The following is a 27,479-nucleotide window of genomic DNA, read 5'->3' on the forward strand; positions in this document are numbered from 1 at the left end:
TTCCTTGCACAGCAGTAGGCACTGTCAAGGAAGGAGCACAGCTCCACATTATTGCTTGCAAGGCGTCTTGAATGTCTCTTTCCCAAAAGGCCTTCCCTCCTACTCCTACTCCCTCGGACATGACCGTTGGCCTCTGGTCCTTGCTCTCTTTGGAAATTTCAGTTTTCTGCACTTCTTGTTTTTACTGGATCTTCCATTTTGGGGTGTCTTAATTGGGAGGCAGGCAGCTATCCCAGGGCCCCCTCTGTCACGATGATTCCTCTTGGATGCTCAGGCAGTGAGCAGCCGGCCAGAAGCCCCTCGGCTTCCTTGCTCCTCACCCCATCTTGTGCTTGCTCAGTGGGATGGCATATTTATGCCCCTAAGCTTTTACTGTCTGAAGGACTATTGTATTTTAATATTTTGTTGGAAGCCGCCCAGAGTGGATGGGGAAACCCAGACAGATGGGCAGGGTATAAATTATTAATCAATCAATCAATTAATTAATTAATTAAGCACAGTGGGTTGAATGGTTCCTTCACTCCGCCCTACATGCAGATGTCCAGGATTGAACCTGAGACTTTTCCCCAAAACAAATGGGGACAGAAAGAAGCTGACACAGACTTTCTGTCTCCCTAGGAATCGCTCTCAGGCTTTAAGCCTTTTGAATTAATTGCTACCTGGTCCTTTTTCAAAACGGGGGTTGCCAGGAATCGGATCTGGAACCCGCCGCATGCCAGATACAGTGGTACCTCGGGTTACATACGCTTCAGGTTAAATACGCTTCAGGTTACAGACTCCGCTAACCCAGAAATAGTACCTCGGGTTAAGAACTTTGCTTCAGGATAAGAACAGAAATTGTGCTCCTGCGGCGTGGCAGCAGTAGGAGGCCCCATTAGCTAAAGTGGTGCTTCAGGTTAAGAACAGTTTCAGCTTAAGAACGGACCTCCGGAACGAGTTAAGTACTTAACCCGAGGTACCACTGTATGTAGCAAGCATGACCACGGATCTGTGATTTGTTCCAAAGGGGATCGGCCTACGGTTGATCTGCGGAGGACCTTGTGGTTTAGGAAGAGACCGCTGCCCGCTTGCTCTCATTAATAGGACTTGCAACATGCAGATTTTCTCTCCTGCTTTTTTAGATACGTTCCATTTTTATTGATGTTTGATGTCTTCCTGCAGAACCGCTAGGAACCCCCAGAGATTATGTGCCTCTGAGCCAAATAGCACGTGATGCTCAATATTGCATTAGAGAGCATGTCGGGTTGTTGGTTTTTTAATTAGCCGTGGTGGGCTCCCCTCCCCCCCCCCCCGGCCCTCAAGATGTTAATGCTCCCTCTGGCATTACAGAAGCTTCTTTCTAAGGCCAATGGCAGTGTAGAAGGGACTTTTATTTGCATCTTGGCTGGGGAGGGAAAATTAAACCTTTCTCCCTAGTCCACAGGACGAAAATCACAGCACACACCGCTCACGTTATTAAACAACATGCTTTCTAATGACATATTTAGGACTGGCTCTAAATAGCCTCCCTTACTTTGTTTTTAGCTCCATTATTCAGCAGCAAAAGACTGAATGCAAGGAAGCACTCAGTTAGTGGTTTAAATATGCACCACTTCAGGATGATGTAACAGCCTGGCTGTTTTCAGAGAGGCAACAGCAGCAAAAACAACCCAGAGGCTGATGGCGCATTGGAGAAGCATCACGTCCGTCCACTTGTGGGAGCCAGCGCAAGGGTTCCCAAGTTGGTGCTCTTCCCCCTCGCCTGCCATGGGCCCTGTGAGGTCGGGAGAACCCCCCCCCCCCCAGATCGGCCCAGAGAGAGAAAAGTGGGCATGCAAGTCTAGAATGATACACACATGCAGGAAAAGCAATTGTAAACAAGGGTTCGGATTGCCATGGCATACAAAAAGTACAGTTTGTGACAGTTCATTTAAGGCCTGAATGCATGCAAAGTAAGACCAACGGGCGTTCACAACAACAGATGCTTACTGTACGTTTCTGAGCACAATTCAAAGTGTTGGTGCTCACCTTGAAAGCCCTAAATGGCCTCAGCCCAGTAGACCTGAAGGAGCGTCTCCACCCCCATTGTCCAACCCGGACACTGAGGTCCAGCTCCGAGGACCTTCTGGCAGCTCCCTCCCTGTAAGAAGCGAGGTTACAGGGAACCAGGCAGAGGGCCTTCTCGGTGGTGGTGTCCACCCTGTGGAACGCCCCCCCCCCCAGCAGATGTCAAGGAAATAAGGAACTACAGTGGTGCCCCGCAAGACGAACGTCTCGCAAGACGGAAAACCCGCTAGACGAAAGAGTTTTCCGTTTTGGAGGTGCTTCGCAAAACAAATTTCCCTATGGGCTTGCTTCGCAAGACGAAAATGTCTTGCGAGTTCCTGTGGGTTTTTTCCCCTTTCCCCCCCCTTTTCCTAAGCCGCTTATCAGCTGATCCACTGATAAGCTGCTTAACAGCTGATCGCTAAAAGCCGCTAAACCGCTAATAGCGCTAATCCGCTAAGCTGTCAATGGGCTTGCTTCGCAAGACGAAAAAACCGCTATACGAAGAGCCTCACGGAACGGATTAATTTCGTCTTGCGAGGCACCACTGTATCTGACTTTTAGAAGACATCTGAAGGCAGCCCTGTTTAGAGAAGTTTTTAATATAATGTTTTGTCGTGTTTTTAGTACAGTCATGCCTCAGGTTACAGACGCTTCAGGTTGCGTTTTTTTGGGTTGCGGACCGCCAAAACCCGGAAGTACCGGAACGGGTTACGTCCAGGTTTCGGCGGTTGCGCATGCGCAGAAGCGCTAGATTGCGCATGCACAGAAGTGCCGAATTGCAACCCGCGTGTGTGCAAACGTGCATCCTGCACAGATCATGTTCGCAACCCGAGCATCCACTGTATTCTGTTCGGAGCTGCCCAGAGTGGCTGGGGAAACCCATTCAGATGGGTGGGGTATAAATAATAATAATAATAATAATAATAATAATAATAATAATAATTGGCAAAGGCATAATTTACTTTGTTTATTGACAGTTGGACAGGAAAGCATTGCCCATATTCAAGCCCAAACTAATAGAAATGGTCAAAACTGGTAGGGGCCTGGCTGCTGGGTCGATCAGGAGTGGAGGACCCAAGCGTATCCCTCCTGGCTTAGTTTAAGGGCGACTCTGCAGTTACCTTTCCATCTCAAGGATGAAGGAGGGGCCACAACCTCATCTTCCCAGCTGTGAGTCATAGCACTATATCAGCCAGAGGAAATACATTTAGATCCTTGATGCAGGTTGTGCTTGGAATCTGCGACCGTTGCTAGTGGGTCAGCTCCCTGGTTGATTTCCCCCCCCCCTTTTTTTTCTTTTTCGCAGGAGTATCTCAACAGCATCTTGCAGCACGCTAAGGACTTCAAAGAGTATCACCGGTCCGTGGCTGGGAAAATCCAGAAGCTTTCCAAAGCCGTGGCCACGTGGCACGCCAACACGGAGCGTGAGCAGAAGAAGGAAACGGAGCGGATTGAGAAAGAGCGAATGCGGCGGCTGATGGTGAGGCTCAAGGAGGCCGTTTCCGCAGGTGCAGTAGGGCTTCCCAAACGTGGGTCTCTTCCTGTTCTTGGACTACAGTTCTCATCATCCCTGACCACTGGTCCTGCTAGCTTAAGGGTGATGGGAGTTGTAGGCCAAAAACATCTGGAAACCCAAGTTTGGGAAACCCTTCTGTTGAAGGAAAGGTACGGCCGATGGGGCTCATCCACCTGGGAAGGGAGGCCATCCAAGAGACGGAAAACTGTGGTCCTAAACCTCTACTGCCTTGTGGGACATCTTCAGGAGAAGAGAAGGCTCAGGAGTAAACCCCACTACCCAAATCCATAGTGGAGTCCCCAAGATGTTTGCATGGCGCCTTGTCCGCCTCCTTCCGGCAACTCCTTCAGCCAAAGCTGGTACCCAACATCTTGTTCTGCTTTCCTTTGGACCCCATCAGCTGAGAGGGGGCAGCCCAGGAACCCCAGACATGCTGCCCAGGCTTGTACCCCAGGGAGCTCACTTAAGTGCTGCTAATGCAGTGATTTGACTTCACCCCCGGAGGTGTGCTCCATTGTCTGTCTCAAGAGCCGTAAGCCAACCGAAGGTGAAAATAAGGGAGCCTTTTCTATTTGTAAACCTTTTGTTGTCTTTTATGTGCGTCTTAATGGGGCGGGTATGATATTTATGGACTCTCTTTAATATAATGAACCAAACCACTTTCACCTTACATTGTGGTTTCCAATATTTTAATTGTCCTGCCCCCATTTATAGTTTGACCCCATTACTTATGAGAAACACCAGATGTTCTCTTATATGGTGGTTAATTTTCAAGGAACTATACTTTCTCTGTAGAAGCTTCTACCGCAGCACAGTGATTTCTTCCAAACACTTGTTAACATTCACGGCATCAAGACCATATCATTTTTTCTAACTCTTCGGTTATATTTAAACCACAGTGACACATTACCTTTCAATTATTTCCTGTGGCACCCCCACCTTGAGAATGATTTCCATGTCAAAGGCAAGAGGCAAGATTTCATCAATAGTTAAGCATCCTCTGAATCGTACTGATGTCAGAGGGAGGCGTTTAAGAATGTATTTTTCTGCTAAAACCAATGGGACATAAGAGTGTTTAAATTTGGTGGGAGTGAGACCACATTTTCCAACGTTGTTCCCTGTAATCCACAAAGTCAGAAGAGGGAAAGTTGTTGAGCTATTACATTCAGCAAATGTAACTCCTTTTGTTCTCTTGGGTGTTGACCTCAGTTCATCTTGGATTTTAATGCATCACTTTAATGCAGGCATCCTCAACCTCGGCCCTCCAGGTGTTTTTGGCCTACAACTCCCATGATCCCTAGCTAGCAGGACCAGTGATCAGGAATGATGGGAATTGTAGTCTCAAAACATCATTCCATAGGGAATTGATTTGGTAGAATTGTAGCCAGGTTGTTAATTTTTCTTTAAGTTCTTCATATGGTCTGAGTTTCCACCCTTTATCTGATTTTACCAGTAGATCCTCATAAGTCCATCTTTGACCCTCCATGTTAGCTTTTTTTATTGTCAAAATATCAACCGGTGATAGCCACCAGGGGGTGTCCTTTTCTAAAAGTTTCTTATTTCTATTCCATACCTCAAGTAGCGCACCTCTAATTATATGGTTATAGAATCCTTTATGGGCCCTCTCCTTATCTTGCCATAGGTACGCGTGCCAGCCAAATCTGGCGTCAAACCCCTCCAGGTCCAGCAGATCTACGTTCTTCAGGGTAATCCAATCCTTAATCCAACACAGACACGCGGCTTCATAATATAGTCTTAGGTTGGGAACAGCAAATCCTCCCCTATCGCTGCGGTCTGTGAGTAGTTTAAATTTAATTCTTGCTCTCTTGCCCTGCCAAATAAATCTGGACAGGGTTCTCTGCCAGTCTTTAAATGATGTCGTACCCCTGATCACCGGAATGTTCTGAAATAAGAACAGCAACCTTGGGAGAACATTCATTTTGATTGCGGCCATTCTACCCGACCACGAAAGTCTTAGCCTACTCCAGGTGTCCAGGTCTTTTTTAATCTCTTTCCAGGTCCTTGTATAATTATCTTCTACTAAATTTATATTTTTCGCGGAGACCCAAATGCCCAGATATTTCACCTTTTTCACCACCTTAATTCCAGTTTTTAACTCTAACAGGCTTCTTGACTCTTCAGTTAAGTTCTTTGTCAGCATTTTAGTTTTCGCTTTATTTAATTTAAAGCCGGACAGATTTCCAAACTCCTCAAGTAGTTCTAAGACTTTAGCAATACCCACTACCGGATCTCCTAGCGATATTACCAAATCGTCAGCGTAAGCTTTTAGTTTGTATTCTTTGGTTCCTAATCTGATTCCCTTTATTTCTGAGGTTTCCCTGATCTTATTTGTAATCACTTCTAATACCAAAATAAATAAGAGGGGGGATAGAGGGCATCCCTGTCTTGTACCCTTCGAGATCTGAAATGAGTTAGTTAAGTTATTATTAATAATCAATTTAGCCCTTTGTTCTAAATATATCGCTTTTATGCCTTCCAAGAAGGGCCCTTCTATACCTACCCTCTCCAGACCTTTTAGTAGAAACCTCCATGATACGTTATCGAATGCCTTTTCGGCATCAATAAAGATCAAGGCTGCGGGGATATCAATCTTAAGTTCCAAATACTCAATAATATTTATTATATGTCTCACGTTGTCCTTTAGATACCTATTAGGTAGAAAACCTGCTTGGTCTTTATGGATAGATTTCGATAAATATTTTTTGAGCCTATTTGCCATTATTTCTGCGAAGATCTTATAGTCATTATTGAGTAGTGATATCGGTCTGTAATTTCTTATGTCCAGCTTATCAGGTTCTGATTTGGGGATTAACGTGATGTGTGCCTCTTTCCAAGAGTCGGGCACCGAGCCTCCTTGTAGAATATTATTCATTACATTACCAAGGACCGGGGCCAGATATTCTTCTAGAACTTTGTAATACTTTTGGGATAGCCCATCTGGACCTGGTGCCTTTCCTGGTTTCATCCTCTTAATTACTTCCTTGATCTCCTCAACCGTTATTTGTTTGTTTAAATAAATTTTCTCTTCATCCGTCAGTTGCTCTCCTCTGTTCTTTTCCAAGTACTTATCTATCTCTTCCGTGCCTTCATCTTCCTTTTTATACAAATTTTCGTAAAATTGAAGAAATTTTTCCTCTATTTTACCGGGGTCCTCAATTATTTGTTCTTCTACTTTAATTTTATTAATCACATTCTGTTTTTTCCTTTTTCTAAGTTGCCACGCCAGTAGCCGTCCCGTTTTGTTCGCAGATTCAAAATATTTTTGTTTCATTGATCTAATTCTCCATTCAACCTCTTGACTTATTAATATCGAATACTGCGTCTGCAGCATTTTAGAGGTTTGTTTAATCCTTTCATCTTTAGGGTTTACTATTAGTTTTTTCTCACATTCTCTTAATTGTTTAACTATTTCTTCCTTCTTTGATTCTCTTATTTTCTTTCTATAATTATTTTGCTGAATAAAAAATCCTCTTAGGACCGCCTTACTGGCGTCCCAAACTATATCAATTTTTGTTTCTTTATTCAAATTCATATCAAAATACTCTTTAAGAGTAGTCTTAGCCTTTTCAGTTATCTCCTCGTTTTCGAGTAAATATTCGTTCAGTCTCCATCTATATGGGCCAGCTGATTTGCATTTTATTTCCAACACTATTGGGTTATGGTCAGAAAGGGTTCTGGGTTGTATTTCACATTTCCTTGCTCTTGTCGATAACTCACTTGAAACCCATATCTGATCGATTCTGCCCCAACTCTGATGCGGTTCTGAAAAGTATGTAAATTGTTTCATTATTGGGTTTTTGTACCTCCAAATGTCTATTAAGTCCAAGTTTTCTTGGAGGTTGTTAAATGATTTTGGGAGTTTCCCTTGATTCGATTTCCTTTTTTTCCCATTTCTATCTAGTTCTGGTGATGGTACTCCATTCAAATCTCCAAGCAGAATTAATTTGTGATTTTCTAGTTCTAATAACATCTGCTCCAATTTTTTAAAAAACTCTGCTTTCTTTGTATTGGGTGCATAGACAGTTACCACATTAAATTTTTCCCCTTGATAGTTAATTTGAACTCCCAAGATTCTTCCTTCGGAGTCTTTGCAAATCAGTACTGGTTCCCATTTTTCTTTAATATAAATTACCAACCCTCTTTTTTTTCCTACATCCGAGTTAATAAACTCCACTCCCAACCTTTTATTTATCAATATATGTTTGTGTTTTTGGGCTACGTGTGTCTCTTGCCAGCAAATCACATCATAGTTTTTATTCCTCACGATTTTTTCTAGTTTATTCCTTTTTGATTTTTCGTTCAAGCCGTTCACATTCCAGGTCAAAAGGTTCAGAGACATTCCTAACTATTTAGACTCTTTATTCACTCAGGGTTTTTAAACTTATGTTTTGGGGCTTCCGCTCCCAATATAGTCCTCCTCTTCTGCTTCCTCACCTCCCGCTGCACCCTCTTCCTCTTCTATTTCTTCTTCTCCAATTTCTCCTTCTTCCTGTCCCCCCCTCCTATCTTTCTTTTTCTTTTTCTCGTTTCTGGATCCTTCTCTGTCTTTTATCCTCTCCTCCCCCTTCCCGAACTCCCTCTCATACCTTCTTAGAAATTTTTCCACCTCTTGGATATCTGTCAGTTTAAATTTTTTGTCTTTAAAGAAAAAGGAGATCCCCTCAGGGAACTCCCATCTATATTGTATACCATTTCTCCTCAGGGCACCAACTATCTGTCCATACCTTTCCCTTTTACGCAAAAGCCTGAGTGGGATCACTTTAAGAACAATAATTGGTTTACCACCAATTATTAATTTTTTATGATAACTGGTTTTTAGTATTAAGTTCTTCATCTCAATTGAGTTTAAAATTACTAGACAGTCCTCAAGAGGTTTCTTTAACCTGTTTTGTTGAGATCTCAGTCTTATTCTAAAAGCATTCTCCACCGTACAGGCCACCTCTTCCTCTTTCAAACCCAACCACTTAGCCAACTCCTCAATCATTTTCTCTTTTATGTTCCCTTTCATTTCCTCTCCTATTCCTCTGAATTTTAATTGAAGATGTTTCTGTCGCATTTCTGTCATCGCTAAATTATCCCATATTTGCTCCTGCATTTTATTCACTTCTCTCACCTCTTCCTTTATCTTTTCTGTCTCTTTTTTCTGCTCTCTCAGCTCTTTTTGAATTTTTTTATTAGTTTCCTCATATATTTTTGACTTGATAGACAATTCTTTAATTTTAGTGGAGAGTTCTCCTACTGCTCCTTCTATCTTTCTATCTATGAGCTCTTGCATTTCTCCTAGTTTACTTTCTATGTGGGTTTCATTCTGTTTAAACTCCTCCTTAATCTTTAGCCAAAGGACGTCTAGGTCTTTAATTTCCTCCTGTCGGGATAACTTTCTTTCATTTGGGGTTGCCCCCCCTTTTTTTCCATCTTTTCCCCACATTGTATCCCAGTTTTCCGCGTTCTGTAACTTATAACCAAACTCTCCCTTAAAGGGCTCACAATCTTTGAACGTGTCCAAATAGTATAAATACTAGGGGCTTCAACTCCTTACAGAGTATTTAGCCAAAAATGGGCTATCCCTTAGGGTATTTTACCAATATTATTTAATCAGTCCAACTTCACTCTGTGTTCTTCAGCCACTTGGAGGCCTAATCCAACCCCGAGAGGTAAGCCTTGCAGTCTGCAAAGAGGGCTTTTTCAGAATTTTTCAGAGTTTCAGAGTTTCAAAATTTTAGAGTTTCAAAGTTTTAAAATTCAAAATTCGAAATTATTGTAGAGTTGCAGAGTTGACCAGCACAATTATTAACAATAAGCAGTAAGGGAGGAGAGGGGAGGGAGAGGGGGAGGGGAGGGAGGAGGGGGGAGGAAAAGATCGCTCTTAGTTATTAGAGGCACAAATCATAATGATAAGTCCGGTGTTCAAGTTTGCCTCAGACTTTTCCCCTCATTAACAACCCCTCATTGAAGAGGTTGCAGCATTCATCAAAATTCCCCAAAACAGTTATTAACAAATCATATAGCTTAATAGGATAATAGAGGGGAGGAGGGGGAAGTGGGGCCTCAAGAGGGAGATAAAGAAGAGAAGAGAAAAAAAAAAAGAAAAAAGAAAAACTTGCAGTGTCTTGCAACTTTCACAGTTTCCTAGTCCCTTATATTTTGCTTCTCAAGACGTCTGCAGTTGTAAGTCCACCTCCGTATGCCTCCGTCTGTTACCTTCTCTTTTGTCTTTTCACTCTATCTGCGTCACTCTTCTTCTCAGGCTTTCCCCATTTGCAGTCACTTTCACTACCCTCCCCGATTGCAGAGTTCCGATTGAAGTTTGTAACTGTATCTCTCCCCGGGGAGGTAAAGTACGCAGCAAGGAAATAAAGTAAAAGTAAAATTCAAGCAGGCAACCTCCTCGTTACTTTGTAGTTAATGGTTAGTTGCAGGTTTACTCAGGCAGAAGAGCCTTGGTGGTCCGTACTCACTCAGTCAGGCAATGATCCGGAAGACTGAATCCGTGCTTCCTTCTTTGTACGCCTGAGATTCCGTGACCCGCGCCATTTTTCTACTCTTAGCCGGATGAATTCCTCAGCGTAATCTTTATACATCCACGGCTCTCCTCGCTTAAATTCCAAATTTTGTTATCAATCTGACACCCCACACGTAGAAGAATCCGTTCTTATCTTGTGGAGGTTCGTCGCTTTCTCCTCGGCTGAAGCTAGAGGCATCTCAGCACGGAGTCGGTGTTTTCCCTTTCTTGCGCTCGCAGCCCCGTCCCGAGTCTCTTCCGAGAAAAAGGCTCGAAGACCACAAGCTGCTCCCACGCTGCCGGGAAACCTATCCCCCAGGGTCTCCCCCCAGGGATTTGGGGGGGGTGCAGTGCCCTTGCAACACCCCCAAGCCTCCGCGATGATCAGAAAGCCCTTAGAGTGACTTTCTGCGCTTCTTCACCGATCGCGACCCAAACCGGAAGTCCGGTGGTGGTTAATTTTCAAGGAACTATACTTTCTCTGTAGAAGCTTCTACCGCAGCACAGTGATTTCTTCCAAACACTTGTTAACATTCACGGCATCAAGACCATATCATTTTTTCTAACTCTTCGGTTATATTTAAACCACAGTGACACATTACCTTTCAATTATTTCCTGTGGCACCCCCACCTTGAGAATGATTTCCATGTCAAAGGCAAGAGGCAAGATTTCATCAATAGTTAAGCATCCTCTGAATCGTACTGATGTCAGAGGGAGGCGTTTAAGAATGTATTTTTCTGCTAAAACCAATGGGACATAAGAGTGTTTAAATTTGGTGGGAGTGAGACCACATTTTCCAACGTTGTTCCCTGTAATCCACAGTCAGAAGAGGGAAAGTTGTTGAGCTATTACATTCAGCAAATGTAACTCCTTTTGTTCTCTTGGGTGTTGACCTCAGTTCATCTTGGATTTTAATGCATCACTTTAATGCAGGCATCCTCAACCTCGGCCCTCCAGGTGTTTTTGGCCTACAACTCCCATGATCCCTAGCTAGCAGGACCAGTGATCAGGAATGATGGGAATTGTAGTCTCAAAACATCTGGCGGGCCGAGGTTGAGGAAGCCTGCTTTAATGTTTCTCCAAAGTTTCCCCTGATATTTAATTACTGTTTAAGGAATAATAGGGTATAGGTCCCCCTATTATTGCGGCTGGTGCTTTCAGTATCTAGAAATCAGGACTTCAACTCACAGTGGAAAACATCTGGGTGCAAAAGGTGTCGAGATTTTTCTGCAGAATCTCAAAATAATAATAATTTTTTTAAAAAATTCTCCAAAAAAATCAACATTCCTGATATTGGCTGCCATATACCCAGGTTCCTCCGGACATTTTAGCCAATTTTTGGAAATTCCGCCTGGACACCACTTTCGACGGAGGCATCCTGGACGTATGGCAGCTCTACCATTAGACTCTATTTTTTAAAACGGTGAACAAAATAGAGGCCCTTTTTTTTTGGGTACTTTAACATATTTGAGGTTTTGACTCAACATCATTTGGGAAGCGGTACGTAGCTAGGCTCACTGATACGGCGCAGTTGACAAATCATTGTCTCCCCAGCCCTGAAATGACCCCTGGAGCTTTGGAAGTGATGGAACTTGACCCCTGCGCCCGGATCCTGTGCGGAAAGTGTCCCCTTTTTCTTTGGGTCTGCTTGGCGACAGAGTCCCTTAATTTGCCTTTCCTTGCGCTGCCAGGCTGAAGATGAGGAAGGCTACCGCAAGCTGATTGATCAGAAGAAGGACCGGCGTCTGGCGTACCTGCTGCAGCAAACGGACGAATATGTGGCCAACCTGACGAATCTGGTTTGGGAGCACAAGCAAGCGCAGGCAGCCAAGGAGAAGAAGAGGAGGAGGAGGAGAAAGAAGGTAAGTACCTCTTTCAGCTGCCACTAACAGAGTTTTCTTTTCTTTTCTTTATTTGTTTGTTTGTTTGAAATTGTTTTCACTTGATTTTGCAAATACGAATTCATAACATTCCAAATGCATATTCATACACAGAGTTTTCTCTGAATCTCGAGACTTTCCCCATTCCCTCCCTGGATCCTATTGTCAACATCTACAACTCCATATTATTCCATATTTTATATCAATCCATATTGTCCAGAGTATTATAATAATAATAATTTATTATTTATACCCCGCCCATCTGGCTGGATTTCCCCAGCCACTCTGGGCAGCTTCCAACCGAATATGAAAAACACAATACATCATCAAAAGTTAAAAAACTTCCCTATTGCATTACAAGTGAGCTTCAAATCCTGCTCATGTTTCCATCTGCTTACAGTGGTCTCCTAAATAAGTTATAATTTCCCCCCATTCTTTTTTAAAGTTTTTGTCCTCTCGGTTCCTGAGTTTTCCATCCAGCTTTGCCCTTTCAGCGTAGTTTAACTTGCCATTCCTCTCTGGTAGGGGCTTCTTTCCATCTCTGGGCCAGTAGCATCCGAGCGGCTGTTGTCCTTACATTAAAAAGTCTTTGGAACTGGGTACTAGCACTAACAGAGTTTTCGATATCTCCCTCCCTCCATCCTTTCCTTTCCTCCCGCAGCAGAGGAAAGCAGCCCTCTTTGCGAAAGTGCCTCTCAGATCTTAAAAAAGTCTCAGACTCGTAACGTCTGACTTTGCTGGGTGTTGGCAAAGGGGGCAGCCGCTCCCCCCCCCCTCAATGCCACTGTGGGTGGGAAATGCTCCCTAGAGCGAGGGACCGCCAACCAGCTGGCTGGAGGGTGCGCAGTTTCCCCATGCCGCTGCAGAAACGCTCCCTAGAGCATGCACCTCCCGCAGCAGCATGGGGGGGGGGAATTGCGCGCCCCCCAACCAGCTGGCTGGACGTGCGCAGCTCCCCTCCCCATGCCACTGTCCGTGTATAGGACGACCCCAGTTTTTTTGACATGATTTTTGAGTCAAGAAACCTTGTCGAATACACGGAAAAATATGGTCATTCCCCAAATGTACACAAGCCTTGCCAGTTCACTCCCATCGCTACCACTTGGCGCTTGTCTTATCCATCCATTGTGCTGGCCCCGGGGGTAACCTGAGAAACACAGTCCAGAAGCAGTCCAGAATCTGAAGGTTCCGCTAGGAGTCAGTCCGACGGCCAAGGCAGGAACCAGGCAAGGACAGGCACAGGATCTCAGGCAGGATCTAGCACACAGCAATGTTGCTCCCACAACCTGAGGCGGGGTCCGGCAGCCTTTTATCTTTGTCGGGGTAACGGCCGGTCCTGATCCCCCGGCAACTCACCTCCCTGTTTCGCCCGGAGGCATGCACTCCTCCTGCGAGTACTCAGGTCTTTCCTTTTCTCAGACCTTAGTCTCTGTAGCTCGGGAGACGTCAGTGGGTTACTAGACCCAGAGGCCGCCTCAACCTCCCCTGACCCAACCGGTAGTGGAGCAGCTGTAAGTGATGGACCAGCTGAAGGCAATGAAAGTGCAATTAATCCAGAATGTGGCAGTTAGACTGGCCGCTGAGACCATATAACACCGCTCTTGAAAGACCTACATTGGCTCCCACTTTGAGCACAGTTCAAAGTGTTGGTGCTGACCTTGAAAGCCCTAAATGGCCTCGGTCCAGTAGACCTGAAGGAGTGTCTTCACCCCCATTGTCCAACCTGGGCACTGAGGTCCAGCGCCGAGGGCCTTCTGGCGGTTCCCTCACTACGAGAAGCCCAGTTACAGGGAACCAGGCAGAGGGCCTTCTCGGTGCTGGCGCCTGCCCTGTGGAACACCCTCCTACCATATGTCAAAGAGATAAACAACTACAGTGGTACCTCGGGTTACATACGCTTCAGGTTACATACACTTCAGGTTACAGACCCCGCTAACCCAGAAATAGTACCTCAGGTTAAGAACTTTGCTTCAGGATGAGAACAGAAATGTGCTCTGGCGGCACAGCGGCAGCGGGAGGCCCCATTAGCTAAAGTGGTGCTTCAGGTTAAGAACAGTTTCAGGTTAAGAGCGGACCTCCGGAACGAATTAAGTACTTAACCCGAGGTACCACTGTACCAGACTTTTAGAAGGCAAATGAAGACAGCCCTGTTTAGGGAAGCTTTTAATGTTTGTTGCATTACTGTATTTTAATATTTTGTTGATAGCTGCCCAGAGTGGCTGCGGAAGCCCAACCAGATGGGCGGGGTATGTATGTATGTATGTATGTATGTATGTATAAATAAATAAATAAATAAATAAATATTTTCTAAGGTGGGGTGAGCACTTTGAGTTGGGGTCAGAAGGTTGCAGGAGGAGGGATCTGTGAGGCCATGTGCTGCCAAGCAGACTTCTCAGAATAGTACCAAACTGAGGGTTAAGTCTTGAGATGGCGAATCATGAATCATGATTTCTTGCTTCCATTCAGAGACCATATTCTTAGTCTTAAGAGTGATATTTCACACTGTTTTGGAACGATCCTTCTTAACAGCATTCAACCTTGAGCCAGGCGAATGCAATGTGTTGAATTTTTGTTTGTGTTTCTGATCTTGGAGAAAAGACATTTAAATGGAAATGAAATATCCGGTGCCCTTCCGTTTATAGTCTTCCTCTTCGTTGGAAGTCTGGCCATGGCTCATTTCACAAGTGTCCTAGTTTTGAGCGTGCCGTTTGAAAGAGCATCCTCACGTCTGGCCATTTTTGGGTCCTTTTATTTGGGAGAAGGTGGCCCTTTTTGTATCACAAACCTGGATTTTTCAGCTCCCCGCAGAGGTTTCTGTGTCCTGTATTTAACATCATTTTGCCCTATGTGTTCTGGGTCCGTTTTGATTTGCTCAGCTCGGGGGCGAAAGAGACTCAGGCCCCTTGCCTTACAATAGAAAGGCAAAATACCTTTTTTTATGTGAGGTTCTGTCTTAACTTGCAGTTCTCACTGTACAGTGGTACCTCGGGTTAAGTACTTAATTCGTTCCGGAGGTCTGTTCTTAACCTGAAACTGTTCTTAACCTGAAGCACCACTTTAGCTAATCGGGCCTCCTGCTGCCGCCGCGCCGCAGGAGCACAATTTCTGTTCTCATCCTGAAGCAAAGTTCTTAACCCGAAGTACTATTTCTGGGTTAGCAGAGTCTGTAACCTGAAGCGTATTTAACCTGAAGCGTATGTAACCTGAGGTACCACTGTATGTGTGTGTCAGCGAGAGAGAGGAAAAAAATGTTCGTTTCCCCATGGGACGCAGTTTTTGTTGTTGCCTTATTCTGATCTACTGTCTTTACAAACAATAAATTCAAACTGCTTTTTGGTAATGGATTATATAATTACTTGTCGCTAAGCAGAGCGAGAGGAAGTGAAAGTGGGAAACGAGGGGAAACGAGAGGTGCTTCCCTTTGCATCTTATTTTATACCTGGCAGTTAAGAAGAGCCCATCTCTTTTAAAATGGCTTTGTTTCCATTCCTAAGGTGAGTCAGAGAGACCACCCCCTTCTGCTTTAGGGAAAGGGCCACATACAGACAGAATTCAGTTTGGAGGCTACAGATTTTCGCAATAATTCAATTGGAAGTTTGGGATTTATGAGGCATCTCTTTTCCCTGAAGGCTTTCCTCACTCCCCGTGGAATAGTGAAATGCATGCGATATTATTTTAGCCCATTTTCACAGAGTGTGGCCTGCAACCGTATCCCGGTTTTCTTAGCTGAAACGTAACTTCTTGCCGGTGTTCTTTGGTTTCAGAAAGCAGAAGACAGTACAGAAGGCATGGGATCTGGACTTGGTCCTGATGGAGAGGTAAGGAGTCCAGAAGGCGTTTCAATATATTGCCCTCCGTTCGTGATAAGCAAAATGCCACAGTTGCTTGCCCAATGTGCCAAGGGACTTCAGAGAGCAGGGCCAAGACACAGAGGTGGGGTTCTTTCACTTAGTATGGTTTGCCCATGAAAACCACGTCAGTCTGACCTATAACAACATTGCAAATAAACAAGGATTTTAGGCTTTTAAACAAGAGCAGCAAGGTGACTTTTACAGGTTATTTATTATTGCTTTTATTACTAGTATTATCAATTAATTAAAATTTGTATACCGTCCTATACCAGCAGGTCTTAGGGCGGTTCACAGGATAAAACCACAATATAAAGCACAAAATGCATAATAAAAACAAAAGCATGAGCCCCTCAACCCCACCCACCCCCCCATTTTAAAGGGGCATTGGATGTCAGGCAGCCCAAGGCCTGGTTAAAGAGGAACGTTTTCGCCTGGCACCTGAAGGTGTACAATGAAGGTACCCGCCGGACCTCCCTGGGGAGAGCAATTTCACAAGTGGGGGGCCACTACAGAAAAGGCCCTGTTGTGTTGCCACTTTCCAGACCTCTTGTGGCTTGGATTCCAAGTTGCCCTTTGATCAAAAGGAAACTCCTGCTGACAGAAATGGGTGGGTGTGATCCTTACGCTGTTCCAAAAGATCTCCCCATACTTTTATTTGGGGGGGGGGGGTTGCTGGGGGGGGCGCAAACCACCGCCTCCCTATCATCTGCAAGGATGCTCTGCAATCAGAGTTCTGTTCTCAGGATCTATTTATGTTTTTAAATCAGCTTTGTCCATAAGCCCACAAAAGTTACTCGCACAGACATTATTATTTTTAATTTAAAAAAACTCGCTTTTGAGGGTTTGTTAAGTGAGGAGGAAATTCAGAGTGTGGCTTTCCTCGCCTGCCAGCCGGCTCACTCGCCAGCGTGCCAGGCTATTCATTTGCCTGTGTGCCATTTAAATTGTATCCCTCCAGCACCACTGGTCCCATGGAAAATGGCTTGAACATAAAGGATTAGAACATAAATGATGCAGAGGCTGGTGATGAATTAAAACTATCTCCTGCTGCGTGAAATATCTCCATAATTTGCCACAACAACACGTTGATTGTAAACGACTGGTTTCCATGTCAGACTACCATCTCACATAGAACTAGTAAGAAATAAAATATTTCACATTGCTTTTTTGGAATTAAGTAATTTGAAGGCGCCCATTCTATAGCTGGGAAACATGTTTCATATGAACTTCCATGTGGTTGGCATTGCTTAAACAATGCACTCTAGAGTCAGTTGTACAATATTTTTGTTTTGTTATGGGAATTTATTTTAGCTTATACCCCCTTAAGTACCCTAGCTAATCAAGCAAACGGGCATCAGTGGTTTTAAAGTTTGCTGTGTTTTCTGGCATGCAGAAAAATGTGTAGCAAATTGGTTTAATGGAAGACACTGCCCAACACTTCTAATTGAAGTTTTTAATGAGTGCCCTTGCCGTTAATGAGCTATCTCACTAATGAGCATGCTGCAGTGCCCTATAAATGACTTCCGGAAGCTTCTGTCTGCGTGTCTGTTAGTATCTTTTACTGGAGACGTGACAGATATTATTATTTTTTGTTAGTGTAAAAGAAATAGGGGAGGCATAAGGCATGAGATTTCTAATCTAAAACCTCGTATCCTATCATTAAGAAAGGATAATACTGACAGTGCAATCATATAATATCTACTCGGAGGAAGTCCCTCTGATCTGTAAGATTGCAGCCTTAAAATCCATCATATTTATAATAATTTTCTTTATAAATAGTAAGAAGGCAGCAGAAATTAAAATGATCCGTTTGGAGAAGCTGATGAATTCTTGTGGCTTCACACCATATTTCCTCTAATGTCTTTAATGGTGCTTATATTCATAATCTGCATGTGAATAGTTTGGTTCGATGCTAACTGTCAAGCATATTCAAGTAATAATTTGCACTGAGAGTAAACTTTGTAGGTAGGTTTTTTTATTTTTTGGTAAAAGAAATCTCTTTCTGTGTTCTTGTTTGCACATCACATTAAACCATACCTAGGTTCAAACAAACCATGGTTTACTGGGAAAGAGTGGGTGACAAAGCTCAGAGACAGTTTTCGTGGCGGTCCTCTCCTCCCAGCCGCTGTGCTGCAGACGTAACAATCCAGAGGCTTGTAGTTTGTTTCCTCCCAATAAGCCATGAGTTGCAACCAAGGTTTATTCCGATCACACTTTGGAGGAAACAAAACGAGCAAGATACTAGCTTGTTTTATTCGTGCTGTGGCAGAAGTGGACGGAGATTGTTGCTATATTTTTTGAGCGACATGCTCCAGAACACAGTTCATACTAAACTATACACGGTTTAAAAAACTGATTTAATGTGACGTGAACTTGGCCAGTGTGTGGCTTAGCATTGCAGAACGATGCGCTCTGTGCTGCCTATTTTCTCTCAGCTGCAGTCTCGTTGTGACCCAAATTGTGGGAGTTGGGTGGAAGAGCCAGGCTTTGGGTAGGGAGAACTGCGCCCAAAGTCTCTTCCAACTATAGTCGTACCTTGGAAGTCGAACGGAATCCGTTCTGGAAGTCCGTTTGACTTCCAAAACATTCGGAAACGAAAGCGCGGCTTCTGATTGGCTGCAGGAAGCTCCTGCAGCCAATCAGAAGCCCTGTCGGGCATTTGGCTTCCAAAAATAGTTCGCAAACCGGAACACTAACTTCCGGGTTTGTGGCATTCGGCAGCCAAAACGTCCGAGAACTAAGCTGTTTGAAGACCAAGGTATGACTGTATATGACTCTGATGGGACCAGGGCCGGATTTAGGTTTGATGAGGCCCTCAGCTCCTGAAGGTAACAGGGCCCTTTCTATGTCCAGCTGTCCTTTGTCAACAACAAATGGTCACTGATTTTTGTGTTGAATATATGCTATAATGGTAATTTATGGACCTCATAGGTATCTCAAGCCATTTGCCTATGTTGCCATGCAACCAGTCCATGCAAAATGTAGGTACCCTATATATAGAAAGGAGCAAACCAGGGATATTTTAGGGAGCAGGCTAGCAGGTGGGGCCCACGACTTTCATCATAGGAGCCTACATAACACAAAACACTGTTGCTGGATGTAGGTTTTATTTTATTTGTTTTTTATCTTATATTTTGGAAATGTACATCGGGGGTTTTTTCCTTTAAATTTTTTGGGGGGCCCTCAAGATTAGTACGTTCTAGGCAATAGTAATCAAACAGTGCCTTACCCTTTTTCTGTGGGCACCCTATATATAGAAAGGAGCAAACCAGGGATATTTGAGGGAGCAGGCTAGCAGGCGGGGCCCATGACTTACATCATAGGAGCCTACACAACACAAAACACAGTTGCTGTATGTAGGTTTCATTTGTTTTTTATCTTATATTTTGGAAATGTACATCCAGTCTTTTTTTCCTTTAATTTTTTTTGGGGGGCCCCCCAAGAGAGTTTGGCCCTAAGCTAGAGCTTGTTTAGCTTATACGTAAACCCGACTCTCGCTTTATTGGCCGAGGGAGCTGGCGTACAACTTCCGGGTCAGGTGGCCAGCATGACTAAGCCGCTTCTGGCGAACCAGAGCAGCGCACAGAAACGCCGTTTACCTTCCCGCCAGAGCAGTACCTATTTATCTACTTGCACTTTGGCGTGCTTTCGAACTGCTAGGTTGGCAGGAGCAGGGACCGAGCAACGGGAGCTCACTCCATCGCGGGGATTCGAACCGCCGACCTTCTGATCGGCAAGTCCTAGGCTCTGTGGTTTAACCGACAGCGCCACCTGGTCAGGGGTCCCTTTACCTTTTTAAATCCGGCACCGGGTTGGAGCACCTAGTTGGCTTGGATTTCTGTTCAAGTGACGGCCATGTAGCTTGCAACTTTGGACTTGCCGTGACTAAGATTGCCGTTCCTCTCGCAAAGAGAGAAGCTTCCTTCCCCGCCTTAAACTTGACATTTGTCCTTCAATTCCAGCCCATTGATGAGAGCAGTCAGATGAGTGATCTCCCAGTCAAAGTAACTCACACTGAAACAGGCAAAGTTCTCCTTGGACCCGAGGCTCCTAAAGCAAGTCAGTTGGATGCTTGGTTAGAAATGAACCCTGGGTAAGTAATTCTGCGTACCCCCAAACCCGCCTTGCCTTGCCTTTAATTGTACCGCATTGCACTGCACTGCATAACCTTGATTGATTTTGTGCTGCCTTTCCGGGGGGAAACTTGCCCCGAAGCGGATTGCATCAAAATCATAGTATATCCTCTGCCTTTGAAATATTTTCAGATCCATATTCTGTAAAGCTTTCTGATACACACATTTATTATTTACTCCTCTGCCTGTTTCTTCCCCGCAGGTATGAAGTTGCACCCAGGTCAGACAGCGAAGAAAGTGGTTCTGAGTTTGAGGAAGATGTAAGTGACTGCTTCCTCTTCATACATGTATTTATCCAAAATATTATTTAATGCAGGGGTTCCCAAATTTTTATCAAAGAGGGCCAGATTTGATGAAGTGAACATGCGTGAGGGCTGACCAAAGCTTTATTTAGGATTGAAGTTGTTGATTGAAGTTGTTGATTGAAGTTGAGCTTTTTTTACAATTCTACCCCAAAGTTGTTGAGCTTTTTCTAGGATTTTACTCCAGGACATATACTGTCACGGGGGCCAGATTAAATCGACCGGCGGGCCAGATTAGGCCCTCGAAACAGACTTTGGACATGCCTGATTTAATGTAATTTCCATTCTAGGGACCAGAGAGTCAGATTAATCATATAGGAAGCTCACTATTACCATTAAAATACCGTATTTTTCGCTCTATAAGACGCACCAGACCACAAGACGCACCTAGTTTTTGGAGGAGGAAAACAAGAAAAAAAATATTATGAATCTCAGAAGCCAGAACAGCAACAGGGATCGCTGCGCAGTGAAAGCAGCAATCCCTCTTGCTGTTTTGGCTTCTGGGATAGCTGCGCAGCCTGCATTTGCTCCATAAGACGCACACACATTTCCCCTTACTTTTTAGGAGGGAAAAAGTGTGTCTTATAGAGCAAAAAATACTGTAATTATTGCTATAACGCTGCCAGATAAATAAGGGGAAAGTAACCTCCTTAGAATACATTTCAATGCTTTTTAGACCCTCCTCTTCTCTCGGCTTGCACTGTTAACTGGTAATGAGCTATTTGTGTGGCTTTTCTTGTCTAAACAAGAAGCTTCAATATGATGGGAGGGAAATTGCAATGCTATAATCCAATTAATTAACAGAGAAGATAGATGAGATGATATACCTCTTTAGGCCATGAAGGAATGCAGATTTCATTTTGATTTCCAGTGACTGTAAACAGTGGGCTTTGTTTTTCGTGAAATTGCTCTCCAAGAAAGCAGATATAGGTTGTTAGACCTTAGCATAGTTATAGTATCCCGTCTGCTTGCATCAACGTTACCTGCATACAAGACAACTTCTATTTCTCTGGAAAGTGTGATCTTTTTAATCAGACCCTCATTAAAATACAGTAATGCACCAGAGAGTGGGGAGAGAGAAATCTGAAATGCAGCTGTTGGTGTATTTTGCCACTTTAGCAATCAAGCGGGGATTCAGTAATATGCAAAATGGTGTTTAAAAGCATTGTAAGTAGAGATTTGGAAAATGTGCGCAGTTGAAGAACAGCAGGAAAAACTGAATATGCTTTGATTTCTCTCTAGCCTTTAGAATGCGGCACTTTTAGGTAGGAAAAAGTAAAAGGGAGTCTCTTAAATAAATAGGGCCTGTTCTGCCAAGGTTGCCTCTTCCTTCTTTGGCTTGGCACCCAGAGATCACCTAAGGGGTCCCTATCTGGTTCCTGCTGATTCCGGGAGCAGAGGTCCAGCCACCCAGCTTTGGAAATACAGTGGTATCTTGGTTGTCAAACTTAGTCCGTTCCTTCCAAAAGCAAAGCGTTCCAAAACCAAGGTGCGCTTTCCCATAGAAAGTAATGCAAAGTGGATTAATCCGTTCCAGACTTTAAAAACAACCCCTAAAACAGCAATTAAACATGATTTTTTTCTATCTCATGAGACCATTGATCCATAAAACGAAAGCAATAATCAAGGTAAGGGACCCCTGACCATTAGGTCCAGTCGTGACTGACTCTGGGGTTGCGGCGCTCATCTAGCTTTATTGGCCGAGGGAGCCAGCGTACAGCTTCCGGGTCATGTGGCCAGCATGACTAAGCCGCTTCTGGCGAACCAGAGCAGCACACGGAAATGCCGTTTACCTTCCCACCGGAGCGGTACCTATTTATCTACTTGCATTCTGACGTGCTTTCGAACTGCTAGGTTGGGAGGAGCAGGGACTGAGCAATGGGAGCTCACCCTGTCGCGGGGATTTGAACAGCCGACCTTCTGATCGGCAAGCCCTAGGCTCTGTGGTTTAACCCACAGCGCCACCCACGTCCCAATAATCAAGGTACTGTACTATAAAATAAATAAGACAGTATTGTAGATGATAAAAATTACTAGTTTTTTCTTACCTGCCCTGTTGATAGTCATTGTTTGGATGGGGGTCTTTTATCCATTTCCACAGTCGCACAATCAGTCAGTCAGTAGCTGAACTGGGTTCCTCACAGTCACAAAAACCAATGAACCGAAAAAGCCTCAAAAACAAAAATGCAAAATAAATAGCAAAAACTAAAGCGCCAAACTTAATCCATTCCAGAAGTCCGTTTGACTTCTGAAATGTTCAAAAACTGAGGCGCAGCTTCTGATTGGTGCAGGAGCCCCGGAAACAGTCGCTGACAGGCACAATGGACATTTGGCTTCCTAAAAACGTTTGAAAACCGGAACACTTCTGGGTTTTCAGCGTTTGGGACCCAAGGTACCACTGTATTTGCATCAGGATGCTCTAAGGCAGCCTTTTGCCTTGACCACATATCTGCTTATGGTCAAAACTGAACCATGATAACCGTTGGGCAGCTAAATTGCTTACCGATGAATTACTTGCAGGGAAGGTACAGTAAAAAGGCAGAAATCAGATGAACAGTCCTTAGTATCTGAACACGCTGAGAGGTGCCCTTTTTTTAAAACAGTGGAAAACGTTGCCTTGTGGAACAAAGTATTCTGAATAATTTCTGATTTTGAAAATACTAAGCAGCGGTTCATATAAGAAGACCCAGCGACATTTAAAGCTTCACTTCTTCTTCTTCTTAAATGATGGCCATCCTGCTATCACCATGAGGTGGAACTCTGAAACGGAGTTTGGGTATTGTAAAGGCAGGAAGAGTGGGGTGGGGGGAGCAACGACGACTGTAAATCTGGAAATACTTTACAAAATTGTAAAGCAAAATATCTATCAAAACCACGCTAAAACCTTATTCCTGTGACGGTGGGTAAACGTTAGCTGGGCTTTCTGTTGGGAAGGAGCCTTTGCGTTCAGTAAAACAAAAGCCAAGAGATGTGAAAATGGGGGAACTTTGCACTTAGAAGGTTCCGAGTGGCGGCAGAGTTTTTGCGCAAGTTTGACAGCTGGGCTGCCTGTTTTCTACAGGAAGATGATGAGGATTCAAGTAGGCAAGAAACAGACGAAAAGAGACACCTGGATCCAAACAGCGAAGACGTTCCAGAAAGAGACGCTAAGAAGATAATTGAGTGAGTCATTTGGGAAGCAAACCCTTTTGGGCACGGCTAGTTCTTCTTTCTTTCTTTTAAAATATTTTTTATTGAATTTTTATTGAATTTTATAATTTTATGTTCTACACAGTCATCACTATTGCAACCAACATGTATAAATCCCAACTCCCTCCCCTGATTTCCCTCAACTTCCCCTTCTGGTTCTTTAAATATTTGTTTCTCCTGCCTGTTTTATTCTATCTTAACTTTGCAATCTTTTACCTAAATGTCATTGCGTTAATTTTCCAGTTATCTTTGCTGAAGTGGCGAAGATAACTGAAAAATGAAGAGGCAAGGACAATAGAGACCTTAAAAAGGATGAGGGAACCGTTTATGTTGTATTTACAGAAGTATTGTAAAGGAGTGGACTCACTAGGAGGGTTTGAGTAAACCCTTCCAATTAATTAAATGAACATAAAAGATGACAACAACTGGGAAAATAATAAAATGCAAGATATGATTTGGGGGAAATGGTACAAAAATGATAAGAGTGCAATAACATTTGGGCACGGCTAGTTCTGTGTCCTTGTGCAAGAGCTAAAAAATCATGAAGGAATTGTGCAGCGTAAATAAAGTTCTTCCCTTTATCTCTTCACTTTGCAGGACGGCCAAACAAGATGTGGACGATGAGTATAGCATGCACGAATACAGCGCAGGAGAGTCCCAGTCGTACTACACTGTGGCGCACGCGATAGCCGAGAGGGTGGAGAAGCAGTCTTCCCTCCTGATTAATGGCACATTGAAACATTACCAGGTATGCACCCCTGGGGGAGATGATGATGATGATAAATTATTATTTATACCCCTCCCATCTGGCTGGGTTTCCCCAGCCACTCTGGACGGCTTCCAACAAAATATTAAAAACACGATAAAGCATTAAAAACTTCCCTAAACAGGGCTGCCTTCAGATGTCTTCTAAAAGTCAGGTAGTAGTTTATTTCCTTGACATCTGATGGAAGGGCGTTCCACAGGGCAGGTGCCACCACCGAGAAGGCCCTCTGCCTGGTTCCCTGTAACTTGGCTTCTTGCAGTGAGGGAACCACCAGAAGGCCATCGGAGCTGGACCTCAGTGTCCGGGCAGAACGATGGGAGTGGAGACGGCTCCTTCAGGTATACTGGGCCGAGGCCATTTAGGGCTTTAAAGGTCAGCACCAACACTTTGAATTATGCTCGGAAACATCCTGGGAGCCAATGTAGGTCTTTCAAGACCGGTGTTATGTGGTCCCGGCGGCCACTCCCCAGCTACTCTGTGCAACAAAAGAAAACACAATACGATCCTAAAAAGATCCCTGTACAGAACTACCTTCGAATGTCTTTTATAAGTCTATTTCCTTGACATCTGATCGGAGGGTCTTCTACAGGGTGTGCATGACTACCCTGCATGAATACTCCTTCCTTTTTCAGCATTAACTGTGGTTTTAATATTGCATCAGCACTCCTATGAATCATGGCTAATGCTAATCGGTTTCCCTCTTAACTATGGTTTGTAGGCCCTCTTCACTTCCGGTTTCGAACTTGGTTTACATAGGCACCCTGGTTAGCACAATCCATGGTTAACAATCTAACCATGCTAACCTTCAAACCATGGTTTTGTGGGCAACATTAGCTACAGCTGGCCAATTGGACACCACAGAAGACTGTGGTTGCATCAGCCTGGCAGTGGAGGACAGTGTGTGCAAGTTTCCAGTCCTACAAACCATGGTTTGAAGTATCATTTGAATTGAGTCTAAAACATGGGAAGGAGCACACGTGTCCAAGACTGGCTTCCACTTTGCAAACCATGGCTACATCTTCACTGGACTTTACTTTTTTAATCTCCTCAGTTTCTCCTAAAGGTAAAGGTAAAGGGACCCCTCACCATTAGGTTCAGTCGTGACCGACTCTGGGGTTGCGTCGCTCATCTTGCTTTACTGGCCGAGGGAGGCGGCGTACAGCTTCCGGGTCTTGTGGCCAGCATGACTAAGCCGCTTCTGGCGAGCCAGAGCAACACACGGAAACGCTGTTTACCTTCCTGCCGGAGCAGTACCTATTTATCTACTTGCACTTTGACGTGCTTTCGAACTGCTAGGTGGGCAGGAGCAGGGACCGAGCAACAGGAGCTCACCCCGTCGCGGGGATTCAAACCGCCGACCTTCTGATCGGCAAGTCCTAGGCTCTGTGGTTTATCCCACAGCGCCACCTGCGTCCCTTGATTAAACTCCTGATTAAAACTTAGCAGCTTTAGGAGGTGGGTTTTTTTTCATCATAATGCACCAATATTGAATTGATTCTGCACTCTTTATAATTTATTCCAAAAGATGAGTCAGGGTTGTTGGTTGTCACCTGCAAGTTGGAGAACAGAGATTGTTCTAAAAGTAAATCAAGAATGTGTGACCCTGGAAATAGACATTCAAGACACATGGGGACAGTTAAGAGCCTGCAGTGTGTTGCAGTGTGAGCGGCTTTCATCTCTAGCACTGTGCCCAAAGCATCTGTCAATAAAGGCTGTGGCATTCAGAGCTGCAGGGCATCATGCCCAGGTTGTAATATCTGCGGCTTATTTTTCATGAAAGCCGAGGCACGAGATCAAAACTTTGCTGTGCTCAGACTCCGGTTAATTGAGGCGATTCTCCTGCATTTCAGATCCAGGGCCTGGAATGGATGGTTTCTCTGTACAATAACAATCTGAATGGGATTTTGGCTGACGAAATGGGCCTCGGGAAGACCATACAGACCATTGCCCTCATCACTTACCTGATGGACCACAAACGGCTCAATGGCCCCTATCTCATCATCGTTCCCCTCTCGTAAGTAGATGAACTCCTCCTAATGATATTTTTCTACGCCGTGCAGATTGGCTCATTAACAACATGGAATATATATATATATATATATATATATGCACGCGCTTAGCAGTTAGACTAAGCATGCAGGAGGCTGTGCTGAGGGGGGTCTCTGGGCTCCCTCTCTGATTGTCTTCCCTTCTTCTCACATGTCATTGGGGACCAGATGGCTGATAAAAAGCATTTAGCATTATTGTGCTTTTTAGTCATTACAGCTTCTCCCTCCTGTGAGTCACAAGGGGGGAGCGAGAGAAATGCATGTGTTTCCTATTTTATGCGACATCCTTTTCCCTTCGTTTTTAAAGAATTTTATCACAGCTGCTAGATCTTTAAAGGGGGTGCTCTCAACTGGCACCCTTTGCGGCATTGCAGCACCCTTGGTTCATAATACAGTGGTACCTCGGGTTAAGTACTTAATTCGTTCCGCAGGTCCATTCTTAACCTGAAACTGTTCTTAACCTGAAGCACCACTTTAGCTAATGGGGCCTCCTGCTGCTACCGCTCTGCCAGAGCTTGATTTCTGTTCTTATCCTGAAGCAAAGTTGTTAACCTGAAGCACTATTTCTGGGTTAGCGGAGTCTGTAACCTGAAGCGTATGTAACCTGAAGCGTATGTAACCCAAGGCACCACTGTAGTCTTCCTTTTCCTCCTTTTGGTGTCGGTACCTACTAGCTGTGAATATTTTCACTCGGTGACTCACCAGCCACCTTTGCAGCCGCCCCAGGCTCTGTGTAACATTAGATTTGAAACAAACACAAAATTAACATCTCAGGGCCCAGATCCCCAGGAGGGAATTCTATTTTTGGAAACATTGAACTTTGGGGGTGGAAAAACACCCATATTGCTCTTACTAAGGTAGTGGTTTTAGTGAAAGCCAGTCGGCTGCATTATAAAGCGATCACGCCACCGAGTCAGACCTACCTTTGCGCAGGTGTGTCTGGCCTTGAGGAGCATCTGATTACCTTTCTCCAAGGATGTCTGGGGGCTCTTCCTTCCCACCCTTCAAAATCAAAAGTCTGTAATTGAAATAAATGACACCGTTGTCTTTGGTCCGGTTCCCTCGCTGCTTTAAGCCGCAGTTATGCAAAGCAGCGGTTGAAAGGTGAGCTCACGGCATCTGCTCCTCTTCTGCCGCCACGCTGCCAGGTGGATGTCAGGTGACGTTGGATGCCAAGCTCTCTCCACAAAAGGGGTGCCTGAACTTTTTTCAAAGAGGGCCGGATTTGATGAAGTGAACATG

General features: G+C 44.4%; 1 protein-coding gene across 4 annotated transcripts in view; it reads left to right on the forward strand.

The window, feature by feature from the left end:
- SMARCA2 (SWI/SNF related BAF chromatin remodeling complex subunit ATPase 2) overlaps nucleotides 1-27,479 on the forward strand; it is a 139,134-nt gene that overhangs the window by 38,437 nt on the left and 73,218 nt on the right. For all 4 annotated transcript variants that reach the window (XM_079959122.1, XM_079959123.1, XM_079959125.1 and 1 more), the window contains 8 exons: nucleotides 3,335-3,508; nucleotides 11,760-11,930; nucleotides 15,713-15,766; nucleotides 19,762-19,892; nucleotides 20,135-20,192; nucleotides 23,296-23,396; nucleotides 24,021-24,171; nucleotides 26,040-26,203. In XM_079959122.1, coding sequence (XP_079815248.1) covers nucleotides 3,335-3,508; nucleotides 11,760-11,930; nucleotides 15,713-15,766; nucleotides 19,762-19,892; nucleotides 20,135-20,192; nucleotides 23,296-23,396; nucleotides 24,021-24,171; nucleotides 26,040-26,203 — 1,004 coding nt within the window. The remainder of the gene's footprint in view (nucleotides 1-3,334; nucleotides 3,509-11,759; nucleotides 11,931-15,712; nucleotides 15,767-19,761; nucleotides 19,893-20,134; nucleotides 20,193-23,295; nucleotides 23,397-24,020; nucleotides 24,172-26,039; nucleotides 26,204-27,479) is intronic.

This window comes from Podarcis cretensis (assembly GCF_951804945.1).
Source record: "Podarcis cretensis genome assembly, chromosome: 17".
Taxonomy (NCBI): domain Eukaryota; kingdom Metazoa; phylum Chordata; class Lepidosauria; order Squamata; family Lacertidae; genus Podarcis; species Podarcis cretensis.